We start from the raw sequence: 26,284 nt of genomic DNA, 5'->3' as shown, positions 1-26,284 counted from the left end.
GCTATCAAAGACAGCTATTAAGACACTTATTTTTTAAAAAGCTTATGAAAACTTATAAAACTCTTGAATATAATTCTTTAAAAATAACTTCATGACAATGTAGCAAACTTTACAGGTAAAATATACACCCTACTTAAAATAATCAGCCCCCAAATCAACCCTTGATTCATTGTTACAATTCTATCGACACTAAATTTTATGAAACTTATGATAAACCTCTTTCATAATTTTACATTTTGATTTCAATATAAATTCCAAAGTAAATGGGGGGTAGGTAGTAAGGTTTTAAGTTCTTTTTTGAAGTAGATTCACTTTACCAGGGATTTTTTTAAGACCAATTATCACTCCTAGTTGTATCCTTACTTCCCATAAAGAATAACTGTTATTTATGCAAAAGTGAGGTGTTGATTTAAAGATTAAAATCTATGATAGTAAAAACAAAGCCAGAGTCAATATTGTTTATGTCAAAAATGTCTTTAATTGCAAAAAGTATTAATCTTACTATAATAGTTGAGTTACATGTTTTCTTATAATAGACATTATACTTACACATCTTAAGCAGCAACTCATAAATTGTGTGTTAAATAGGTTCGCCAGTCCAAACAAGATGAAATATGAACATTGACTAATAACATGAATAAATATCAAATAAGTTATTTAAAAGCAAGGCTTTAGAATGTTAGCTCCTCACATTCCACATAGAACTTCCAATGCTCATCCATTATATGGCATGGGAGGAATTCTTGATCACTGCTTAACAGTATTTCTTTTATTTGAAGATAATGTGGGATGCTTTGCATTGATTCTTTGGAAGTTCCTGTTTAAAGAAGTGTCAACAAATTAGAAACTGCCTTTTGAAAAAATAAGATTTAAATTTACTTATTACAAACCTTAGACCCTAGTCAAGTGTATTAGCACACATAACGGGTTTTCTTGCCAGGTCATTCTTCACTCACTCCATTTTCTATACCCAAGAGAAAGCTATAAATCAGCACTGACCCATCTGGGAAGAAAGAAGCCTGTTTGCAGTCTAAAGTACCAAGGCAAAAAAAGGATAACTGAAGGTTCTGAAGGTAGTTAAACAAAATCCCTCTATGCCTCCATTTCCAATAAACTGAGGGTAAAATAGTTGTGAAGATTAAATGAGACATTGCATGTGAAATGTGCAGCTACTGCCTAATACACAGCAAACAACAATACTAGCTGCTGTTATTATCATATTTATTACTGAAGACATTGTTAGGCTGGAAGATGTGTGATCAGTTTTCTAGGTCACACAAACTTGGCTGTGACCTCAAACAAGTTATATGGCTTCTCTAGACTTCCATCTCCTCTGAGAGGTGAGAGGAGATGATCCACGGGGTCCCTTTCGGCTCTGCCCATCTGAATCAATGATTCTAAAACTGGCTTCTTTAAGCTCCCTGCCAGTCTCAGAGATTCCTTTCTTGGAGACTGGCTATATGACCTGTAAGTCATTCAGCTAATTGAATCTTATTCCAGGGACAGCACCAATATGCGTCTGTGTGACTTCGGCCAGGCAGTTTCAGATAGACATGCTATAAGTCCGAGAGCTCTGCTCATAATTCTAAGCAGTACAAATGTTTGCACAGTTACCCATCTGTACAGATATCTGGGGTTTCTAATAACTAGTACTCATTCATCCTTCTAGTGGTGATCCCACGTTAATTTGCCTCTGGAGGACGATCCTTTCCTGTCACACTTGGCCCAGGTGCTTCTGGTGAAACTGCTCTCAGCTGTGTGGCTGAAGACACTGCCTGCCTCTTGTCAGCTCCATCTTAGGTCTGCAGTCCATCCCCTCCCCTTTCTGCATGACCACACTTAGTCTGCTCCTGAGGAATGTGCCCATCAACCCACTCCAGTATTCTTGCCTGGAGAATTCCATGGACAGAAGAGTCTGGCAGGCTTCAGGAGGTTGCAGAGAGTCAGGACTGAGCAACTACCACTCACTCACTCAAGGAATGTGCCCAAGCCAGATGAACTCTCTAACAACTTGCCTTACCCTTGCTTTCAACTGATGTGAAAACTGGAAGAATGCCTTTTGCTGAGGTATGGTAAATGGTCGTGAGACCCCTAGGGAAGGGCAGGGAGTTCCATCAGCACGGACCAACCAGGCTTCTCCCTAGTAGTCAGGTTCTGTTCTTAGCTTTGGTCGCTTCAAGTCCTCCTTACCCTCTGCAGAGGCACGCAGTACCGCTGTGAATGCTTCTGGATCATCTCCTGATCCCTCCTACCTATATGTAAGTTACCTACAATAAACATTTCACAACTGTACTTTAAGGAGTTGCCTGCTTAGTTTTTTGGTCTTCAAGTTTCTTCTCAGTTCAGGGGACATTATTCAATATCTCTGCTTTCTAACATCAATCTGATTGGTTTAGATATAACCCAATTAGTAAACAGGTATTGATTCATGGTAAGAACATGACCCATTCAGAGTAGAGTTACATGCAATGAGATCTTTGCTTCACCTTCTAGGAAAGAGTCACATCCAGGTTCTTCCCCTCTGGACTTGGATCTGAAAGCATGGAGCTCTGGAATGAGGAGAGGAGAGGCTGTTACAAAGGAGCTAAGAAATGGAGAGTGAGAGAAACTAGTGTTGAGAAAGTGAGAAACAGGCAGTGCCACTTCCTTGGTAAACCCACAGAAAGTCGTGCTGTCTGAACCCGGGCTTAGGTCTGAAAACCTATTCCTGGTACACGAACCAACAAAATCTCTTTTTAGGGGGTTTTAAGGCAGTCTGACTTGGGTTTTAATCTGTTACATATGACTCAAAGAATTTAAACTTTTTTACACATGGTCCATACGTAAACAAAATAATTTCTTTATTAGCAGCTTTGTTGTAGACAAAGCTGTCTATGTGCAGCAAGGTATCCCACCAAAGCTGGAAGTGGAGAGCATTCTTTCAAGAAAAACTCATGGAAATAAGTTTAAATATGTACTTAAGTTCATTTTGCTAATATTATCTTAGTTTCATAAGAGTAAGAATGGGCTTGTATACACAAAAAACCTATTTCCTCTGTCCAATGAGTGGGCCTTGCCTTGAAAGTCACAGACCCAAACAGGGGCAGTTGTGAAAGATGGCTGGGAGCACCTGCTGAGCTTTATCTTATCTGTAATGGGCGTAACCAGAAAGGATCAGCACAGTGCTCACACAGCAAAGGTCGCCAACAGACCTGCAGGGTAATGAGCAGCAGTACCTTCAAGGGGAGTGACCTGCCCATTTTCCCAGCTGACATGCTCGAAACAGAGGGGCCCAAATCTGGGGTGCTGAGATGACACACCTGAAGTGTTTGAAAGACAGTGTTTTCAGATGGACGTCTGTTCACCTATTAACCCCTAGAAGTGGGGTTTTCAATCAAGTAATGCTAGTGCCAAACACTCTGATGCTGAGAGGGATTGGGGTCAGGAGGAGAAGGGGACGACAGAGGATAAGATAACTGGATGGCATCACCGACTCGATGGTCGTGAGTCTGAGTGAACTCCGGGAGTTGGTGATGGACAGGGAGGCCTGGCGTGCTGCAATTTATGGGGTCGCAAAGAGTCGGACACGACTGAGTGACTGAAATGAACTGAGTGTTAAACATTCTTTTCCTTTTGCTTTACCATTCCCATCATTCATCACCTTTGTCAAATGAGGAAGTAAGAAATGTGAAAGCTTTCTGTAAAACTGTAAAGTGTTATTCAACATTGTTTTGCACTCTAAACAAGCTTTGCTTGGAGATGATTTGTTTCTCTCTCCCTCATGGGCTGTAATAAATTGAGAGAAAGGGACCATTTTAGGCCCATCTCCTCTTTTTGTTGTTGTTTTTTGTTTGTTTGTATTAAGCAGTGCTGACTTTATCACTAAAGTCAGTAGGGTGTGATGGTTTTGATGTATAACTTTCTCAACAGGTTAGCTGTGACAGTATCCACAAGGGTTATTTGGTTGATAGTCTAGCTAGTAGCTGCTTTCACATGGCTTCTCTTTCAAAGGGACAGAGGTCATGGCAGCCAAAATCCCACTCCTAGATCCACTTCTTACTGTTAGCATACTGTTAGTAATTAGAATTACTTCTGAATTTCCTGTAATCACAGGACTTTAGTAAAACTGCAAGGGGCTCCGTGGTAACGGGCGGTGCCACTTCCTTGGTAAACCCATGGACAGAAGTCCTGGGAACACACATATCACACCAGAAAATACAGTACTAAGAACATCTCCTCGTTTCTCACAGTACAGCCTCTTTTCCATAATAACCAGACTGGAAAAATCAGAGGTCACTCTACAAAACCGCTGCTCTCATCTCCTTTGCCTCTCTCACCCTCTGCTGCCTCTCCCTTCTCCCCTGCCTCCTCTTCTGCACCAGGGATCTCTGAGCTCCGTCCACCACTCACTCCCACCCATTTCATTCCTGCCAGTGCTGCCAGGAGCCGGAACTTTGGCTGACCACAACTTCTAACACTTCCAAGTTTCTTTGTTGTTATCTACTTCTCGATACATTGAGACCAGGCGAGCCACAAAACAAACAAACAAACAAAAAACACACATATACACAGAAAACTGAGCTAAACAGAGTAATCCCCATGTAAGGAAATGTAAGAATGCAGCGGATTAATCTCAAATGTATGATCCTGGTTTGAATTGTGGTAAGTAACTATACAACTGCTATATTATCCTAGTACATAACAGTACAAGCTTCAAAATCATTTGAATCATTCCAGACAAGTAACATTCAGCAAAGTTAAAGACAAAGAGCTTCACTAACTTTCCTTCCTTTTTTGAAGCTGAACAAACCTTTTCTCCATACCACGTATGAAAGCATATCTGAATGCCTCAATGCCAGTATATAATGTTTTAAAAACTCTTCACTTTTTCTTTTCATAAAAAATTAAATATATATGTAGTATACTATATGTACATAAAATGAGTACAAATACATCATGAGATGTATTATCAGTCTTCTGAGAAATAATAATAATCTGTTATTAACAGCAGCTGAGGACACAGGTACAGACAGAATTACGAGTCTCCTCCATGGGTCCGCGTCTGGGCTCACTCTGCAAGCCTCCTGGCTTCAGGGCTTTTAGAGCTGAGCTCTTAATGCTTTACTGTTATTCATACTTTGAATTCGGCCTGTAGGCATGGTTTTCCTGAAACCCTCCCCTTGTTCCACCTCCCCTCCTAACCAGGTAACTAACCACAACCACCCAAGGTAGATTACAGCCTTCTGTAGCTTGCTTCTGTGTTGACAGTATAGCACACGTTTGTCCATCAATTTTCAATACTCTACTCTTTGCACAACCATGTGAGACGAGACAGGGAAAGAATCCAAGTAGGTGGGAAACTGGGATTGAGATTTTTTAAATTTAATAACTCATTTATAGTATTCAATACATTCATTGTTACTTAGTAGGTACTTAGCAGGTTGCACAAAATACAGGCACTTAAATAGAAAAGAAAACAAGTCTGGCCTCACCAGTGCAGTCTATACTCTTACTACAAGCCTCACTATTCCCATCAAGCTCTGGGCCAGTTTGGAAGGATGGGAACAAATAAAGCACAAAGGACATACTTAAAAGACCTGCTTCCAAACTGGAAGCTCCCAGACACTGGAGTTTTGCTTCCACTCTAACCCAGACAGTCATGTTGGAGGTGGTAGCTGAGAGGGAATGAAGCAGCAAGATTCAGATATTGCATGTAAAATGCTTAAATATAATATACTTTATAGGAAATGATTTTACTTTGGGTCCATTAGCAATTGTTCCTGTGCCGTGGCTGCTGTGATCTGCAATGACGTGAACTCACAGGCAGGATGCTATAACACCAGGAGCAGACACACACATGGAGTCTAAGCCATCTGACGTGATCTACTATTCATTTTTCCCAGTTTTCACTCTGGGGAGGATTAATGTGTGGACTGGTGCTCAGAAGTTCTGTTCTGCTTAAGGGGCCAGACACCTCCTGGTCCTGAAGCCTCCAAGAAACAAAGAGGAATACGAGGATTTTAAAAGTTCTATCACTGAAAGAATTCTTGAGTGAGGAAAGGAGAAATCAGAACCTTGAGAAACACTAACTTAATTTGTTATTTGGTCAAGAAATTGTCTTCTTTGCAATGATAACCAAGGACATCTATTTGTAGCTTTGTGACAAAAAATTTATTCCATCAGCACTGTGAAAACTACCGAATCACCCCACTGGTAGGTAGGAGCCCTTCTCCCTTTAATTTTCACTTTTACTTGAGGTAGATTCCCTAGACAAAGTTAGTGCCCTCTGAGACCAGTAAATAAAATTTCTGAACAGTAGCACATTTAGCCACCCAGTACAGTCAGGAAGAAAGCCATTTAATTGGGTCTTTGGCTCATCTTGACCCTAATCTCCAACAGGAAAGGCACAGCTAAGGAGACATTCTGCCCATGGACAGGGTAGGGAGAAATAAATCTCCTTCAAGTAGTATCACTCCATGTTAGCTACTCTGCACAAGTCTGCTCAAACTGAATCGCTAGATTCACTAGTAGGCAAAGGAATGGGCTCATGCAACCATTCATGTTATCTAGTTGCCGAAACTGGCACTTCAAAAATGAAAAACTAGTTAGTTTAAAAATAATTTTAACTTTTACTGTTCTTTTTCCTGTGTTTTTTTTTTATTCTCTTGATATGTCAAAACCAAAAAATAATCAGATTCATTATTTTAACTGATAGTTCACTTTAGACACACCCCTAACCCATTTTACTTTTCTTGCTCTCAAGCTTCATTATCTGTAAAACAGGTACAAGACCAGTTGATGTATTAAAAGTTCACTTCTAACTTTAAAATTATTGAACTGAGACTTCGAGAACTTGTGCTTACAAATGAACCATTCTACACTTCATTAAGATTATGGGATGAAACATCACTTACTCTAGTTAAAAATGAAAATGAATATACTCATGTATACATTCTCATTCTGAATCAGAAATATAATTCCAATCAAAGGGAAATGATTAAGAATAATTTTAATAGATTGTAAAAATACATCTGCTCTAGTTATAATGGGGAAAAATTCTATTATGGCTATTTAAATGCAAAGTTCAATGCCTTCTGCTAAATGAAGGATCCTAATTCAAAAGCAGAGACATTACTTTGCCAACAAAGGTCCGTCTAGTCAAGGCTATGGTTTTTCCAGTAGTCATGCATGGATGTGAGAGTTGGACTGTGAAGAAGGCTGAGTGCCAAAGAATTGATGCTTTTGAGAAGACTCTTGAGAGTCTCTTGGACTGCAAGGAGATCCAACCAGTCCATTCTAAAGGAGATCAGTCCTGGGTGTTCTTTGGAAGGAATGATGCTAAAGCTGAAACTCCAGTACTTTGGCCACCTCATGCAAAGAGTTGACTCATTGGAAAAGACTCTGATGCTGGGAAGGATTGCGGGCAGGAGGAGAAGGGGACGACAGAGGATGAGATGGCTGGATGGCATCACTGACTCAATGGATGGGAGTTTGAGTGAACTCCGGGAATTGGTGATGGACAGGGAGGCCTGATGTGCTGCAATTCATGGGGTCGCAAAGAGTCGGACATGGAGAGCAACTGAAGTGAAGTGAAAGGATACATATGGTGATAGAGTATTATATGATTGGATATCTAAAACTAAATTAATAATTTGGCATATATTTACACTGAAGGGCTTCCCTGGTGGCTCAGCTGGTAAAGAATCCACCTGCAATGCAGGAAACCTGGGTTAGGACAACCTCCTGGAAAAGGGCCCAGCTACCCACTCCAGTATTCTGGCCTGGAGAATTCCATGGGCTGTATAGTCCATGGGGTCGCAAAGAGTTGGACACGACTGAGCGACTTTCACTACGCTGATAAAATCAAAAGCCATCTGTGAAAACTGGACTGGAATCAAGAAACAGACTTGATCATAATATTTAGAAGTTTAAAACTATTTAGGCCTTCATTGTTCAGGGGAAAACTGAAATTAACAGGCAGTTCTTTAAGCTGAACTGGGTTTGAGGGACTTGATTGTACATGTAAGGTGTTCAGGTTTTCTGTGTATCTGTCGTACAGATGTGAACTTTGGAGTTCACATCCTGAAAAGAAGCTCCTATCTACCCTAATGTATGTAACATAATCCAGCAGGGGGATGGCGCATGGCAAGTGCTCAACAGATCATTTGTTTTCTTCTCTTTCTTTCTCTATCAGTAGATGTAAACTACCAGGGTGAAAAAAAAAAATGACCTGTTAAAATAGTGAAGAAGAAGCAAAAGAGTTTAAATAGGAGCTGAAAGAAACACCCACTGCTCTGTTATCAGGCAACCGTCTTCCTTGGGTGTTTAACTTTAACCACATCAAACAGAAGCACCTGTGAATGTTTGTCTTCTATTACATATTCTTTTACAGAGAAATGAAGCACAATAACAGCACTAAAATGAATAAAACTCTTCCTTTAAAGTCATGTATTTACAACAGATTACACACACGTCAAAGACTTTTCAAAACAAAAATGTCTACTTTTTAGAACAGAAAAATTGTGTTCTATTTCCAAATGAACTAGTGATGTTAGATCTTCATGAAAGAAAATTATAAATTATATATAATCAGTGTGCATTACATGATAGCTTGGGAAAAGAAAAGGCCTCAGGAGACACCTTTTTGTTTTGCTTAGATAAATACACTCAGCTTCAGGTGTTTTGAGTGTCTTGGTACTATGGTAAGAGGGGACATAAACATATAAAATTGACTTTCCAGGTAAATGATGAAATGTGATCTATATTAACATAATGCTTTTTCAGAGAACTTTATGAAAAATATATCAATATGTTTATACACAGTGTTCACAAATGATGTAGAAGTTTTGGGAATGTTCCTTTTTTCCTATTCCAATATATACTGAAATATCAATGAAGAGTCCCTCAATAACACAAAAGGGAACTATAGCCAGGTATGCAGTAGAGAGAGAGGCTTGGGAGGAAGCTGTGAAATTTTAAGGGAAAATGCACCACAGACTCACTCCATTTTAAAGCTTAAAAGGACTTTAGAGATAAATACTTCAAGGACTCAATCAATATTTCATCAACAGAATTTCATTTTTAAAGGTTAGCTTTGGTATGTTTAAAATCTTTTATTAGACTTAACATATACCCTAAAATGTGTTAATATATCACATTTTAATACCCTGTAGTCTATCAATATGTTGCCTTGTGTTGCCAAGTTAACTAGTTTTTGTGTAGAACTCAAAAAAATAAAAAGTTCTTCCATTATCTCTGACTTATTGAAGAAAGTCATATTATCTCTTATCTTCATGACTCAGGATTTTCTTGATACCATGAATCCAAAATGATATGTATTAACAGAAGTAAACTGGATGAGGAGTAAAGAGAAATAGTTCTCTTAAATTTCTGGAGGAGAAAATGTGAAGGGCCATCACTTCTTTTTTTTAAAGTATAGTTGATTTATAATGTATTAGTTTCTAATGTACAGCAAAGTGATTCAGTTACACATGATATGTTTTTCATTGTGGTTTATTAAAAGATACTGAATATAGTTCTCTGTGCTATACAGTAGGACCTTGCTGTTGATCTATTTTACATTTAGTAGTTTGTATCTGCTAATCCAAAACTCCGCATTTGTCCCTCCACCACCACCCCTTCCCCCTTTGGTAATCATAAGTTTGTTTCCTATGTCTGTTAATCTGTTTCTGTTTCATAAATAAGTTCATTTGCATCATATTTTAGATCCTACATAAGTGGTATCAAGTGGTATATGTCTTTCTCTGTTTAACTTACTTCAGTTAGCATGATAATCTCTAGGTCCATTCACGTTGCTGCAAATGGCATTGTTTCATTCTTTTTTATGGCTGAGTAGTATTTCATTGTGCATATATACCATTCCTTCTTTATTTAAAAAAAAGTATTTATTTAACTGCATCAGGTCTTCGTTGCGGCATGAGGGCTTAGGTGCCCTGCGCCATGTGGGACCTTAGTTCCCCAACCAGGGATCAAATCCACATCCCACGCATTGCAGGATGGATTCTTAACCACTGGACCACCAGGGAAGCCTCTACTACACCTTCTTTATCCATTCAGCTGTCAGGAGACATTTAGGTTGCTTCCATGTCTGGGCTATTGTAAACAGTGCTGCTATGAACACAGGGGTGCCTGTATCTTTCTGAATTATAGTTTTGTCCAGATGTATGCCTAGGAGCGCCCACTCCAGTGTTCTTGCCTGGAGAATCCCAGGGACGGGGGAGCCTGGTGGGCTGCCGTCTATGGGGCTGCGCAGAGTCGGAGAGGACAGAGGTGACTTGGCGGCGGCGGCAGCATGCCTAGGAGTAGGGCTGCGGGGTCATGGGGCAGCTCTGCTTTTGATCTTTAAAGGAACCTCCATGCTGTTTTCCACAGTGGCTGCACCAATTTGCATTTCCACCAACAGTGTAGGAGGGTTCCCTTTTCTCCACACTCTCCCCAGCATTTATTTGTAAACCTGTTAATGATGGCCACCTCTAGCAATGACGTGGTGCCTCATTGTAGTTTTGATTTGCATTTCTCTAACAATAAGCAATGATGAGTATCTTTTCATGTTCCTATTGGTCATCTGTATATCTCTGGAGAAATAAGACAGCAACCTTGCTTGTAATAAGGTAGAGGCTTTACATTTTTCTGACTTGCCAGGTCTTTTGATTTCTTTTAGGTACCACAAAACCAGGTACAAAAGAATCCTAAATCAAGGAATGTTTAAATAAAACTTCAACAGCAGCCTACAGACCTGTTTTATAGATTCCTAGGTCCAGATCAAGGTAGCAAGATGCTACTTGGCATACTGGTGCCTCCACAGTTCTCAAATTAGTGCTAACAGCTGAAATTTCTAAAGGAAAGAAAATTCAGGATTTCTGGAGAGAAATTAGTAACAGCAAATTGTTTATACTGCCAGCAACAGAAGCAGAATCCATTTTTCAAATTTCATGCTCACTTAGCAGGTGATCTATGAGCCCTCTGAGAAAGGAGACGTATGGCTGGGGGATACGTGCCTGGAACTAGAAACTCTGAGGAGCAGACAACCTTTCTAATATGAGGAAGAATCTGTATTTCTGCTTTGACTCTCAAGGATAAAACTAGGAGAAAGGTTTCCTTATCTTCCTTCAAGAAGTAAAAGTGTGTGTGTGTGTGTGTGTGTGTGTGTGTGTGACAGAGAGAGACAGAAAAAGGGAGAGGGGAAGGGACAGAGAATGTGAGTATGCAAGCCCTGGGGCGGGTATGCTTTGGAATCAAAGTGAAGGCCTGAATATAAAGAATTTTCAAATTATTACCTGCATAAGAAATCAGATACTAGTCATTCAGAGTCAGCAGTCAGGCTGGCTGCCTAAGAATCACTTCTAAAAACTCTGGGTCCTGGGCTCATCTCCAAGATTAGGTAGAACTGCAGTCAGGGTTAGGAACCAAAGGCCATGAATCACAACTCCTTCCAGTTCCTTAAACCCTTTAACTTCTTCACAACTGTTTTATTTTACAAGCTTCCCCAAAATGATGAGAAACATTTTTGAGGCTATCCTTAGAAAACTTGGGGAAATGCATCTTATTCTGAAGCCAGTTTTTGAGACAAAGGGCTCTGTGTAAAGTTAGGAACGTGCTGAAGTATTGGATTTGTTGTTAAGGGAGCGAGTGACCCTGGGAAGCCCTGGTTAGGGGCCTGGTGACAGTAATCCTGTTTGATTTTTGACTGGTTATTACAGAATTATCATTTCTGTTTTGTACCTCTTTTCCTCATATATTGTCCCCAGCTGGTCTAAGAAAGGGACATTGGGGGGAAAAGAGGAACGCTGCAGTAGAGGAGGGTAACAGCATTAGTTACGTCCACGTTTCCTAAATGTGCGCTGGCCTTTCCAACAATTCTGCAATCGACTGCTGACTGAAGATTGCATTCTCCTCAGTTTTCTGAAGGTTTATTCCATCAAATGAAGTGTATCAGTCTACATTGATAAGCAAAGCTTTATTCTAGTATCTAGTATTTATTTTTTAGAAAATATGGGAAACTAATCAAATCATGCCTGAAAAGAAGGAAAAATATCATTCTCCCTTTTGTGCTAAGTTGCTTCAGCCATGTCCAACTCTTTGTGACCCTATGGACCATAGCCTGCTAGGCTTCCCTGTCCATGGGATTTCCCAGGCAAGAATATTTGAGTAGGTTACCATTTCCTCCTCCAGGGGGTCTGCCCAACCCAGGGATGGAACCAGTGATTCTTACATCTCCTGCGGTGGCAGGCAACTCTTTTACCACTAGCACTACTTGGGAAGCCATTTCCCTTTTATGACACTTAAAAAAAATCTACCTTACCAATTTTTATTTGCAGCTTGAGTTTTTACATGAAGTTGCATTATTGAAGACTTGGCTGTCTTGTGATGAATTTTTCATATGTATTCTCTGCCATACTATTGTTAAAATGAACTGCTGCTACTGTGAGATGGGTTTTAACTGATCTATTATAGGTTTCTTTCAGATGGCACTACTTTAGTCGCTGCTATTGTTTGGGCCTCATGGATAACGTACAGATTTAAAAACAAATCTTATTGCTGATATGCCCATTTCTTTCCCTGCACTTTGTTATATCTGGGATGTAGTCAAACTTATCTGATTTAATATGCATTTTTTAAAAAAATACCATGACTATTAAATACCTTGTTTACATACAGGTGAAATAAATTTATTCCAACAAAAAGAAATCTACCTAAAATAAGTACATCATAGATTCACAGAGAAAGGAGCTGTGAGGAAAGGGTTATTCTTCTAGAAATTAAGCTAAATGGAGTTTAAATGGAGTGCTGTGAACAAGCAGAAAATAATTTTTGGTGGGAATGTGGAAAAACTGGAACCCTTGTACACAGCTGGTAGGAATGTAAAATGATTCAGTTGTTGTGGAAAACATATGGCTGTTTCTCAAAAAAGTAAATATATAATATATATTAGTAATATAGCAATTCACTCCTTGGTATATATCCAAAAGAACTGAAAACAGGTACATACAAATATATGTATATACCTGTTAATAGTAGTACTGTCCAACAGCCAGAAAGTGGAACCCCAAATGTCAATCAAAGAATGAATAAACAGATAAATAAACAAATTCCATTATATATATAATGGAAGCCATAAAAAGGGATGAGGTGCTCATAGCCGTTACAGTGCAGACAATCCTTGAGAGCACTATGCTAAGTGAAAGATGTCAGACACAAAAGGCCTTATATACTAGGATTCCGTTTATGTAATATATTCAGAATAGGCAAATCCACACAGACAGGAAGCAGACCGGGAGTTCCCACAGATAGGAGGGAGTGGAGAATGGGAAGTCACTGCTGAATGGGTATGGGTTTCTCTCTGAGGTGATGGAACTCTTTTCGAACAGAGGTGGTGATTGTACAACAATATCAACGTACTAAATGCCACTGAACTGTTCACTTTAAAATGGTTATCTGAACAGTAGGTGAATTTAATCTGAATAAAAAAAAAAAGGACAAGTGAAATGCCTTCTCAGTGGATTAGGGTGTCGTTTTCCACAACTAAGAAATAGGTTTTGGTCTGCACATACCTGGAAGACGAGGTTGATGTTGTTGAGGTACCAAGTTTGGGTCTGGAGGCATGGGTAATTCCTCAGAAACATACTTTAAAAGTTCCTTTCCCTGGTATGTTATCTGCACATAAGTAAACACAGAATTTCAAAATCATACAAAATCACAAGAAGCAAATGCACCTATCTCTTGCAAATTGTAACTCCAGTAGAGTACTGACTGTTGTATACTATGTATTAGCAAACTCACAGCCAAATGTGGGCTGCCATCTTTTCTGTGACTGAAGTTTTATTAGAACACAGTGATACCATTCATTTACTTAACATCTATGGCTGTTTTTATGCTACAAAAGGATCAAGTAGTTTTGACAGAGATCTATGCTCACAAAGCCTGAAATGTTTCTTATCTGTCTCTTTATGGAGAAAACTGTTGATCTCTGATGTATATCATTAATTCTCTCATACATTCATTTATTCAACAAATATTAATTCAGTACCTGCTACTTTACAACATAAAAAAAGTAGTGTTGCATTAATAAAATTAAGCCATAAAAGTAAAATGGTACTTTTCAAGAAAGCAGACATGCAACTGATTAGATTAACAGCATTTCAGGTCTAAACATCAAAGTTTCCTCTCCCCCCAACCTCTGCCCTTGGTTTGCTTGTAAACCTAGCTATTGTTTATCAGCCCCAAAGTTCAGAGCTTAGAAATACATACATAAAAATGGGCTGGACTGAGGCAGACTGGCAAATACCTGCCAGAAATGTTTGAGCCCAAGAGTCTTTGCTTTCTCCAGACTGAGTTCTAAAGTGGGTAAAGTAAGGTAAAGTCGCTCAGTCGTGTCCGACTCTTTGTGACCCCATGGGCTGTAGCCTACCAGGCTCCTCTGTCCATGGGATTTTCCAGGCAATAGCACTGGAGTGGATTGCCATTTCCTTCTCCAGGGGATCTTCCCGACCCAGGGATCAAAAGCAGTCTGATAACATAATCCCACAAGCTAGGTTCACTATGGTTAACCCAGCAAGCCTTGACTTGAACACCCCTTCCTCCAGGATGCTCACCCAGAGATGCTTAAGTAATGACCTTCCTACAGGACCCCATAACCTCTGTGCTTATATTTCTGTCAAGCACTAAACCCTCTTAAATGAAATTATGTATTAATGTGTCTGTTTTCACTAAAGATCTATATCATACTAAGTTTTATTTTCTAGCACTTCACATAGTACCTGACAGTATAGGAAAAAAGCTCTGAAGTCCCAGATCTTAATCAGGATTCTTAAATTTTTTGAGTACCTCCAGATTTTTAAGTTGTGGGGAGTAAAAGAGATAATGCTTATGAGAAACATCCCTTTGGCATACTGTTGAGCACACCCTCAGTGCCCAACATGTGCTTGTTACTGAAGGGAGCAAGGGTGGCCTAAGGAGCATGGAATGGTTAGGCAGACCTATAGCTCAAACAGAGCCTCACGTGTTAATGGAACAGACCTGGCCTACTCAGCATGTTAAACCCTCTTTACCTGCAGTGGAAGAAGAAGCACTGAGGCCACTAAATGCCTTCTGTCATTTCTCCAAATAATAAACAGGGGAAAACAATGGATTTTGACCATTTATCCAAAAAAAGAAGAATGTACCTTCAAAGTGCACATGAAATCATATCAAGCCTCTTTTCTAACCACAGTATTAAGTGACTAGAAATCAGCTACTAAAAAAAAGAAAAAGAACAAGTGCAAAACACACAAGCAACTGGAAGCTAAACAACGTGTGACTGACCAACCAATAGTTCACTGGAGAAATGAGAAAAGAAACAAAAAATACCGAGAGACAAAAGAAAATAAAATCACAATGACCCAAAATCTACGGGAGACAGCAAAAGCATTTCTAACAGGCAAGTTTATAGTGATACAAGCGTACCTCAGGAAAAAGAAAAAACTCAAACAACCTACCTTACACCTAAAGGAACCAGAGAACAAAGAACAACAACAACAAAAAAAACCTATCAAAAAGATTAGAGCCGAAATAAATAGAGACCAAAAAAACAGAAAAGATCAACAAAACTAAAACCTGGTTCTTTGAAAAGATACACAAAATTGATAAACCTTTGTGAGTCAGACTCACAAAGAAAAACAGAGAGAGGGCCCAAGTCAATCAAATTAGAAACGAAAGAGAAGTTATCACCAATACCACGGAAATACCAAGGATCTTAAGAGACTACTACAAACAACTACATGCCAATAAAATGTACAATCTAGAAGAAATGGACAAGTTCTTACACATGTACAGTCTCCCCAAACTGAACTGGAAATAAACAGAAAATCTGAATAGGCCAATTACCAGTGATGAGACAGAATCAGTAATTTAAAAGTTCCCAACAGGGGGACGTGACCGGTTGCCCAGTGGCTAGGACTGCATGCTCCCAGTGCAGGGGGCCTGGGTGTGATCCTGGGCCAGGGAACTGGATTCCACATGCCACGAGTAAGGCGCTGTGTGCCACAATTAAGACCCGACGTGGGCAAGCAAGTAAACAAACATTTAAAAAAACCCACGAAACTCCCAACAAGGATTTCCCTGGCGGTGCAGGGGGTAAGGGTCCATGCCCCCAATGCAGGGGGCCCATGTTAACATCACTAGCCTGGACACTAGATCCCACAGTGCCACAGCTAAGAATTCACAGGCCACAACTAAAGACCCCACAGGCAGCAGCTAAAGGGCAAAGATCCTGCGAGTCATAACTAAGCCCTGGTGCAGCCAAATATGTAAATGTTAGAACAGCAAACAAACAAACAGAAGTACAGAACCAGAGAGCTTCACAGGTAAATTTTACCAAACATTTAGAAAAGGGTGAACCCCTATCCTTCTCCAACTATTCCAAAAAACTGCAGAGGAAGGAACATTTTCGAACTCATTCTAGAAGGCCAGCATCACCCTGATACCAAAACCAGACAGGATATCACAAAAAAGTCCCATAAATTACAGGCCAGTATCACTGATGAACACCGACACACAGATCCTAAACAAAACACTAGCAAACAGAATCCAGCAACATATTAAGAGGATCATAAATCATGATCAAGTGGGATTTATCCTAGAGTTGCAAGGATATTTCAGTGTCTGCAAACTGATCAGTGTGATACACCACATTAACAAACTGAAGAATAAAAATCATACAGTCATCTCAATGAAGACAAAGATTTTCACAAAATTCAATATCCATTTATGATTAAAAAAAATGTACTCCAGAAAGAGGGCAAAGAGAGAATATGCCTCAATATAACAAAGGCCATTTATGACAAACCCATAGTTAACATCATAGTCATGGTGAAAAGCTGAAAGCATTTCCTCTAAGATCACAAACAAGACGAGGATGACCACTCTTGCCACTTTTATTCACGTAGTATTGGAATTTCTAGCCACAATAATCAGGCAAGAAAAACAAATAAAGGGCATCCCAATTGTAAAGATATAAGTAAAACTGTCACTGTTCACAGAAGACATGATACTATATATAGAAAACACTAAAACCACCACCAGAAAACTACCAGAGCTCATCAGTGAATTCAGAAAAGTTGCTGGATACAAAATTAATATACAGAAACCTGTTGTATTTTTGTATGTTAACAATGAACTATCAGAGAGAGCTAAGGAAATAATCCTGTTTACCACTGCATCAGAAAGAATAAAATACCTAGGAATAAATCTACCTAAGGAGGCAAAAGTCCTATACGTGGAAAACTGTAAGACATTGATTGAAAAGAAACTGAAAATGACACAAATAAATGGAGAGATATACTGTGTTCTTGGGCTGGGAGAATTAATATTTTTAAAATACCACACTAGCCAAGGCAATCGACAGATTCAATGCAATCCCTATCAAAATACCAATGGCACTGAACTAGAATAAATAGTTTTAAAATGTGTATGGAAACACAAAAAAACCCTGAATAGTTACAATAATCTTGAGAAAAGACTCTGATGCTGGGAGGGATTGGAGGCAGGAGGAGAAGGGGACAAGAGAGGATGAGATGGCTGGATGGCATCAATGACTCGATTGACGTGAGTCTGAATGAACTCCAGGAGTTGGTGATGGACAGGGAGGCCTGGCGTGCTGCAATTCATAGGGTCGCAAAGAGTCGGACACGACTGAGCTACTGAACTGAACTGAGAAGGAAGAATAGAGCTCAAGGAATCATACTCTCTGACTTCAGATTGTACTACAAAGCTGCTGTAATCAAAACAGTCTTAAACAGGCACAGAAACACACACACACATCAACAGAACAGAATATAAAGCCCAGAAGTAAACCCATGCACTTACAGTCAATTAATCTCTGACAAAGGAGGCAAGAATATACAATGAAGAAAATATAGTCTCTTTACTAAGTGGTGCTGGGAAAACTGGACAGCAACATGTAAAAAAAATGAAATTAGAGCATTTCTCACACCATATACAAAAAGTATACTCTAAATGAATTAAAGACCTAATGTAAGACTGGAAATCATAAAATTCCCAGAAGAAAACACAGGCAGAACAATCTCTGACATAAATTAGAGCAATATTGTTTTGGATCTGTTTCTTAAGGCAAAGGAAACAAAATAAAAAATAAGCAATTAAACTTAAAAGCTTTTATACAGCAAAGAAAACCACTGACAAAATGAAGACACTGAAGGGGAGAAAATACTTGCAAATGATATGACCCATAAGGGGTTAATATACAAAACGTATAAATAGTTCATACAACTCAGTATCAAAAAACAGCTTGGTCAAAAAATGGGCAGAAGACCTGAATAGAAAATTTCCCAAAAAAGAGACATACAGATGGCCAACAGTCAAATGAAAAGATGTTCAACACTGCTAATCATAGGAAAAATGCAAATCAAAGCCACACTGAGGTATTACCTCACACCTGATGATGTCAGAATGGCCATCATCAAAAAGAACACAAATAACAAATGTTGCCGAGGCTGTGGAGAAAGGGGAACTTTTCTACACTGTTGGTGGGAACGAAAACTGGTATAACCACAATGGAAAACAGTATGGAGGTTTCTCAAAAACTTAAAACTACCATATGATCCAGCAATTCTGCTCCTGGGTATACATCCAAAAACAAAACCACTAATTCAAAAAAGGTGAACATGCACTGCAATGATCAAAGAAGCACTGTTTACAGTTGCCAAGATACAGAAACAACCTAAGTGTTTATCGGGGCTTCCCTGATTGCTCAGCTGGTAAAGAATCCACCTGCAGTGCGGGAGACCCCGCTTCGATAAGATCCACTGGAGAAGGGATGGGCTACCCACTCCAGTATTCTTGGGCTTCCTTTGTGGCTCAGCTGGTAAAGAATCCATCTGCAATGTGGGAGACCTGGGTTCAATCCCTGGGTTGGGAAGATCCCCTGGAGAAAGGAAAGGTTACCCACTCCAGTATTCTGGCCTTGAGAATTCCATGGACTGTATAGTCCATGGGGTCATAAAGAGTCAGACACAACTGAGCAATGTTCACTTTCACTTTAAGTGTCCATCAACAAATGAATAGATAAAGAAGATGTGGTGTAAATGTACCATGGAATACTACTCAGCCATAAAAAAGTATGAAATCTTGCCATTCGCAACAACACGGACGGACCTGGAGGGTTTATGCTATGTGAAATAAAAAACACAGAAGAAGACAAGTATTCTGTTATTACATGGGGAATCAAAAAATAAAATAAATGAATGTAACAAAATAGAAACAGACATAGATAAAGAGAACAGACTAGTGGCAACCAGCGTGGAGAGGGAAGACCGGAGGGGCAAGATAGGGGCAGGAGACTAAGAGGTATAGGTGACCACATATGAGGTAAATAAGCTCTGGGGATTTCACAATAAATTTACATTAAGTATAACATAAAAATGGTGAACCACTATGTTGTACCACTGCAACTGACTATACCTCAAAAATCATAACGTTTATCTGCAAGTATATAAAAAGAAGAAAGACTGGGTTTCGTTCACATTATTGCCTTGATAATATCCAACACGCACTATGCCCTTATTAACGTATAGGCTCAGTATGTTTTCACCTGTATCTCAAAATTTAAAGTATATTTTTAATCAGTTAGGGGTGGGTAAAATTTTACCTTAGTAGACTTAGGGGTCCTGAGTCCCCTGTAAGCCCCAGACATATCACTAGGGATAATTCACGCTTTCAAAGAACACAGCTTTAAGAAAATACATCGAGTTAAAAATCTACTTTCCATAAGCAGGAGTGATTCAATGGACAGAGATAACAATGAACAGGCCTCAGACTGAACCGGCACTAGGTCACTCCAGGAGACTGCAGCAGCGAGAGGAGCGTGTGCTGCCTGGCGGGGTGAGCATGAGGACTCCCCTGGCAAGGCCATACATCAGCTCGGCTGCCTGGGTAGACTTGAGTCAGTTCTGGGGCTTGTGGCTCTGTCATTCTGTCAACGTGGATGTTGACGTAGGTCGAGACCTAGTTTTCTGGCAATTCTCGCCTGACAACCTGGCTCTACATCCCCACACCACCTAGTCAGTGAAAATGTCCCCATTTACCAAGGCAGTAGAAACCTGCCCTCATCAAGAAGGGACTGTGAAGTCAGGAGTTACCCCAAGATAAGAAGAGGTAAAGGTTACTGTGGAAATTTTAAAGGAGGCTTTAAAAAAAATTGTAAACAAACTCAGTTTCTCAGCCTGTGTTATTTATGAATAGTACATGAGTGCCCTCTCATAATTTTTGAAACTATTTCTATTTCTAGGATAATTTTAAAGATCTAATCTTGCTTAGATAATCTGTATGAATATCTCATATCCAAGAATTGCCCTAATTTTAGTGCCCATGTTTGTATTTGGCTTCACCATCACGTAGATGTGAAACAGTATGACTCTAATTTACATGGCTAATAAGGGAAGACCAGAGGCAATGTGATATGTAAACGAGGCATATACGTACAGAGTGAGGGCCAAATGGTATCCCAGCCAGATGTGCAAAACCAGAAAATGCAGTAACTCCAACAGAGATAGAGAGTGGGAAGACTGAGTCATCACTAGGCACAGGCATGTCAGACTCCAAAGAACCTCGCTACAGCAACTAGTACCACGTTCGCTCCGTGAGCAGAGATTCAGTTTCAGCAAAACAGTATCATCCATCATAACTCTAAGAAGCTTTGCAATAAAAAGGGATTTCCATGGGTAGAATGTTAATTACTAACACGCAAATGTAATTTATAAAACCATGGAAAGCATTAAGCAGGTTGAATTGAAAGCGGGCGACTCGAGTGGTCAAAAGAAAAAAAATTACAGGAAAAGAGGAAGACAGAGAGACAATAAAGTAGAGAAAATTTTAAATGTGCTCATGTAAGTGAAGGAACTGAAAACTGTTGTGGAAACACCTGCAACAGAGGTCCGGGAGACCAGAGTTCATAGTTTAGGGACAAAAACTGAGACAGAAGCCAGCAAAGAGGTGTGCAGCGCCAAGCTGGACAAAAACGGGGAGAGGAAAGCACCTTTTACTCCTGGTGCACTAAGGCTTACTATAATGGCTAGTGGAGGCTGAAGGTGTTTGCAACTCTTTAGAACAGTGATGGTATCTGTCTGATGATTCACACTTTCCTGGGTAAAACACTGCAACACTGTTCCCTGAAATGGTGCCATGGACATCTGGAGGTGGCTGATCATCAGACTTCAAGGGTGTTAGTCATCAATACTCTTCATATAGGTCATTAAACTGGGCTTATAAATCAGAAGACAGAGCTGAAGGGGGAGACTAGTAAGTCTGGGAAGTCTGAATAAAAATTCAGAAATTTTTCCTTCTGGGAGGCTAGCAATTCATGGGTAAGACTATGTTCAAACATGTGAGTCTCAGGCTCCTTGATCATGACTTTCACCTTTGGGGGAAGATTCTGCTTTATCCTATCAGAATACTAGTAACATATTATTAACTAAATTCCATACATCAGTGGTCCCGCATCTTCTACGAGGAATCACAAGGACCTGATATCACTGTGGGGGTGGGGTGGCAGGAATGAGAGAGGAAGATCGGGGCATTCAGTTTTCTGAGACAGGTAAGGCACGAGGGAGAGGCTCGGTCAGCTGTGCGACCCTGCTGCGTGGCATTCTGGCAAATGTGCACTGTGGGAGAGCTCGTGGCGTGCTGCAGCAGGGACACACGGGCACAGAACTAGCTTGGAGAACTTTCAGCGTCCTTTTTAATAAAGGAAACAGTTTTATCAGCAAAAAAATATGATGTTATCTCCAACCAAATATGAAGTTAAAGATTAATTTAGGAATGACCCACCTTACTCCAAGCATAATTCCACGTCACATAACTGTCGCCTCCTAGAAGATCCTTGAGCCAGGTGACTGGGTTTTGATAAATCTGACCATTTTCTACCTTAATTTTGCCACTCAATAAAACACTGGCTTTGTGGGTAGCCTCCTGAAGTGAAAAATAAAACAAAAATTAGGACTGAGAAAATACCTGAACTTCTGCTTCTGTCCATGATAAAGTAAACGGGGACCAGAATTATGTTAACGCCTGACACAAGCAAAAAAAAGACAAACTAAATATATGAAACAATGGTTTCCAAGATACCAGACATCACGGGGAAACGCATAGTTTTACTGGGAACTGAGGAACTGCTAAGGTGAGCCCTACAACTGTCCCAGCTCACTGCCTTGAGAGAGCTTCCAGGTCTTCGTACAGAGATAGGAAATCCAGACAAAACCTGTGGATTCTCTCAATTGAGTAGACAGAGCAGGCTCCAGGGAGGCATGATGGCTAGAGTTTGCAGGACAGAGTACTGAAGAAGAGAGAAATACACAGAGACAGAGAACTCTATAGGGCTTCAGAGGGTCCTCTTTAAGTATCCTGCTGAGTTGTGATTGGCCATGTGTAAGAGGAAATTAGCCAAGCCTGGGAAAAGAACCATCTGAAAGAATTAGATGTAATGGCATTCTCTGGCATTCTCAAAGGGCAGAAACAGCACCTGTTCCCAATAGTAAGATTAGAAAAACAAACTGATGGGGCATTGGTAGATACACAGAAGTCTTGCCTTTGCAGTGGGATATAATTAGCCTTAGACTGAACACTGCTCCAATCCTGCCTAACAAACTGTAAAAGGAAGACCCAAAAGGACTGGAAAAAGTCAGTTTTCATTCCAATCCCAAAGAAGGGCAGGGCCTAAGAATGTTCAAACTATCATACAATCGCACTCATTTCACAAGCTAGTAAGGTTATGCACAAAATCCTTCAAGTTAAGCTTCAGCAGAACGTAAACCAAGAACTTCCAGATGTACAAGCTGGGTTTAGAAAAGGCAGAGGAACACAGATCAATGGCCAACATTTTCTAGGGGCTTTCCTGGTAGCTCAGCTGGTAAAGAATCCGCCTGCAATTCAGGAGATCCCGGTTCGATTCCTGGGTTGGGAAGATCCACTGGAGAAGGGATAGGCTACCCACTCCAGTATTCTGGCCTGGAGAATTCCACGGACTGTATAGCCCATGGGTCACAAAGAGTTTGACGCAACTGAGCAGCGACTTCCACTTTCAATTTCTGGATCACCGAGAAAGCAAGGGAATTCCAGAAAAACATCTATTTCTGTGTCATTGATTATGCTAACGACTTTGACTGTGTGGATCACAACAAACTGTGGAAAATTCTTAAAGAGATGGAATACCAGACCATCTTACTTGTCTCCTGAGAAACCTGTATGCAGGTCAAGAAGCAACAGTTAGAACCTTACACTGAACAACTGACTGGTTCAAAACTGGGAAAGGAGTGGAAGGCCGTATACTGTCATCCTGCTTATTTAACTTATATGCAGAGTACATTATGTGAAATGCTAGGGTGGATGAAGCCCAAGCTGAAATCAAGACTGCTGAGAGAAATGTCAACTATCTCAGATATGCAGATGACACCACCCTTATGGCAGAAAGCGAAGAGGAACTAAAGACCCTCTTGATGAGGGTAAAAGAGGAGAGTGAAAAAGCTGGCTTAAAACGCAACACTCAAAAAACTAAGATCATGGCATCCAGCCCCATCACTTCATGGCAAACAGAAGGGGAAAAAGTGGACGCAGTGACAGATTTTATTTTCTTGGACTCCAAAATCACTGTGGACAATGACTGCAGCCATGAAAGTAAAAGACGCTTGCTCCTTACAAGGAAAGCTATGACAAACCTAGACAACGTATTAAAAAGCAAAGACATCACTTTGCTGACAAAGATCTGTATACTCAAAGCTATGGTTTTTCTAGTCGTGTATGGATGTGAGAGTTGGACCATAAGGAAGGCGGAGCACCAAAGAACTAACGGTTTTGAATCATGGTGCTGGAGAAGACTTGAGAATTCTTTGGACTACGAGGAGATCAAACCAGTCAATCCTAAAGGAAATCAACTCTAAATATTCATTGGAAGGACTGATGCTGAAGCTGAAGGTCCAATATTTTGGCCACCTGATGCGAAGAGTCAACTTACTGGAAAAGACCCTGATGCTGGGAAAGACTGAAGGCAAAAGGAAAAGGAAATGGCAGAGGATAAGATGGCTAGAAGCATCACCAACTCAATGGACATGAATCTAAGCAAACTCCAGGAGATAGTGGAGGACAGAGAAGCCTGACATGCTGCAGTTCATGGGGTTACAAAGAGCTGGACACAACTGAGCAACTTAGCACACACAAAACCCTTCCTGCTGAGTATAACTAATTCTGGTCTGAGAGCCCAAAGGTGCTCGTGACTAAAAGGAATAGGGCAATTTTAGGCTTCCCTGGTAGCTCAGCTGGTAAAGAATCTTCCTGCAATGCAGGAGACCCCAGTTTGATTCCTGGGTTGGCAAGATCCGCTGGAGAAGGAATAGGCTACCCACTGCAGTATTCTAGGGCTTTCCTCTAAGCTCAGCTGGTAGAGAATCCACCTGCGATATAGGAGACCTGGGTTTGATCCCTGGGTTGGGAAGATACCCTGGAGAAGGGAAAGGCAGCCCACTCCAGTATTCTGGCCTGGAGAACTCTGTGGACTGTATAGTCCATGGGGTCGCAAAGAGTTGGACATGACTGAATGACTTTCACTTTCACTTGCTAAGAATATAATGGTCAGGTTTCTCCATTTAAACAGCCCAACCAAACCCTTTCCCTCTAATAAGAGCTATACACTGACACTATGTGACAGCAACATTTTAGTCACTTATTTATAAATTTTACATAATTTTAGAGGGAAAAAAAAAAAACAATAGGATACCTGTGTTTTGAATTCCAGAATGTTATTTCCTGGATTAAGTCTTCCTAGCAATATCAGATCCTTTATCTGCATACATTTCTTTTTGGGAGTTGTGTTGTAGTTCGAAGGTTTTTTCACAATATGTTGGTAGCCAGACCCAGAGAAGGAGGAGCTCTGAGTATCATTTGCATGAGGAACAGTGAGAGCTGATTTTTTAAAGTAAGGTTTCAGCTGTTGCCCCATGTGACTGCCAAAGACATCAACCCTTTGCTGTGCCAGGGATTCTGATGTTCCCCCGGGTGCTTGGTGGGGAGCTGTCTTCCTGTTTCCTTCTTTTGGATCACAATCAGAAGGAGCCTGATCACAAATGACACTTGATGGACGGACATCATGGTGGGCAGACACACTAGTGGTTGCTGGAATCTTTAATGTGCCAGTTACTGCTGAAGGACTAAAGGACACGTGCCCCTTGGCTGTACTACCTGTAAGATCATTCTCTTTTTGTGAATACTCTGCTTCAGCAATAAAAGTAACAGATTGGGATTGTAATTTAATCTGATTAGTGCCTTCTGAATGTCTGGATTTTGATAATCTATCTAAGGTACAGTCATTGATATTTTGCTTAGAATTCAATTCACTTCCAGAAAATTCTTCCCTTCTCACTGTCTTTGAATTTAGACAAGTGTGGGTACTTTGGTTGTCGTGCCAGACTTCCTGAGACAACTGTGTTTCCTGCATGCCTCTGCACACAAGGCTGACAGGAGAAAGTGAACCTGACTGGGGCTGCATGGAATTTTCCATACTGATACACTCGTGCCTGTCCTTTTCATTAGCGGTTTCTGAGCTTGATGGCAGCTTCCTAAAACTAAGACCAGACAAAGATGTAGCATTCTTATAGGTGTGAAATTTCTGGCTTATTTTTTTCTGTGTTTTTGCTACGAGTAGGAGGCTCTTCTGTCTTGCCGCCAAATTAGCCAGTTGCTCCCTCAGGACTCCATGCTTAAATGACTCTATGGACACCCTGTAGAAAGAAACAGAAAAGGGAAAAATACAAAAACAGTGGAAAACTTTTTTTTTTAAGCAGTCATTTAGATTTTATAGATACTCTGTGTCCATTTAAATTTAATCAGCTCAAAGTACACAAGAGTCTATCTTTGCCCTGTGTATTCTTTGAGAGCAAACTGTTGCATTACATGAGGCAAATAAGTATGCCTTTTTTAGGAGGTGACAGTGTGCTTATCCCGGAGAAGGCGAGGGCACCCCCTCCAGTCCTCTTGCCTGGAGAATCCCAGGGACGGGGAGCCTGGTGGGCTGCAGTCCACGGGGTCGTGAAGAGTGGGATAGGACTGAGCGACTCCACTTTCACTCTTCACTTTCATGCACTGGAGAAGGCGAGGGCACCCCCTCCAGTCCTCTTGCCTGGAGAATCCCAGGGACGGGGAGCCTGGTGGGCTGCAGTCCACGGGGTTGCGAAGAGTGGGATAGGACTGAGCGACTCCATTTTCACTCTTCACTTTCATGCACTGGAGAAGGCGAGGGCACCCACTC

At 40.5% G+C, this 26,284-nt stretch overlaps 1 protein-coding gene across 1 annotated transcript in view; it reads right to left on the bottom strand.

Moving 5' to 3' along the window:
* Window positions 1–458: 458 nt before the first annotated feature.
* LOC120852613 (ankyrin repeat domain-containing protein 31-like) overlaps window positions 459–26,284 on the bottom strand; it is a 134,101-nt gene continuing 108,275 nt past the window's right edge. Inside the window, 5 exon segments of the mRNA XM_040225947.1 lie at window positions 459–817; window positions 2,487–2,549; window positions 13,551–13,653; window positions 21,820–21,960; window positions 24,758–25,757. Of these exon segments, the coding sequence (XP_040081881.1) occupies window positions 672–817; window positions 2,487–2,549; window positions 13,551–13,653; window positions 21,820–21,960; window positions 24,758–25,757 (1,453 nt within the window). The 3' untranslated portion in view covers window positions 459–671.

This window comes from Oryx dammah, unplaced genomic scaffold (assembly GCF_014754425.2).
Source record: "Oryx dammah isolate SB20612 unplaced genomic scaffold, SCBI_Odam_1.1 HiC_scaffold_26, whole genome shotgun sequence".
NCBI classification, from domain to species: Eukaryota; Metazoa; Chordata; class Mammalia; order Artiodactyla; family Bovidae; genus Oryx; species Oryx dammah.
Note: the sequence above shows the minus strand (reverse complement) of the source record. Positions and strands in the feature narration are given on the sequence as shown.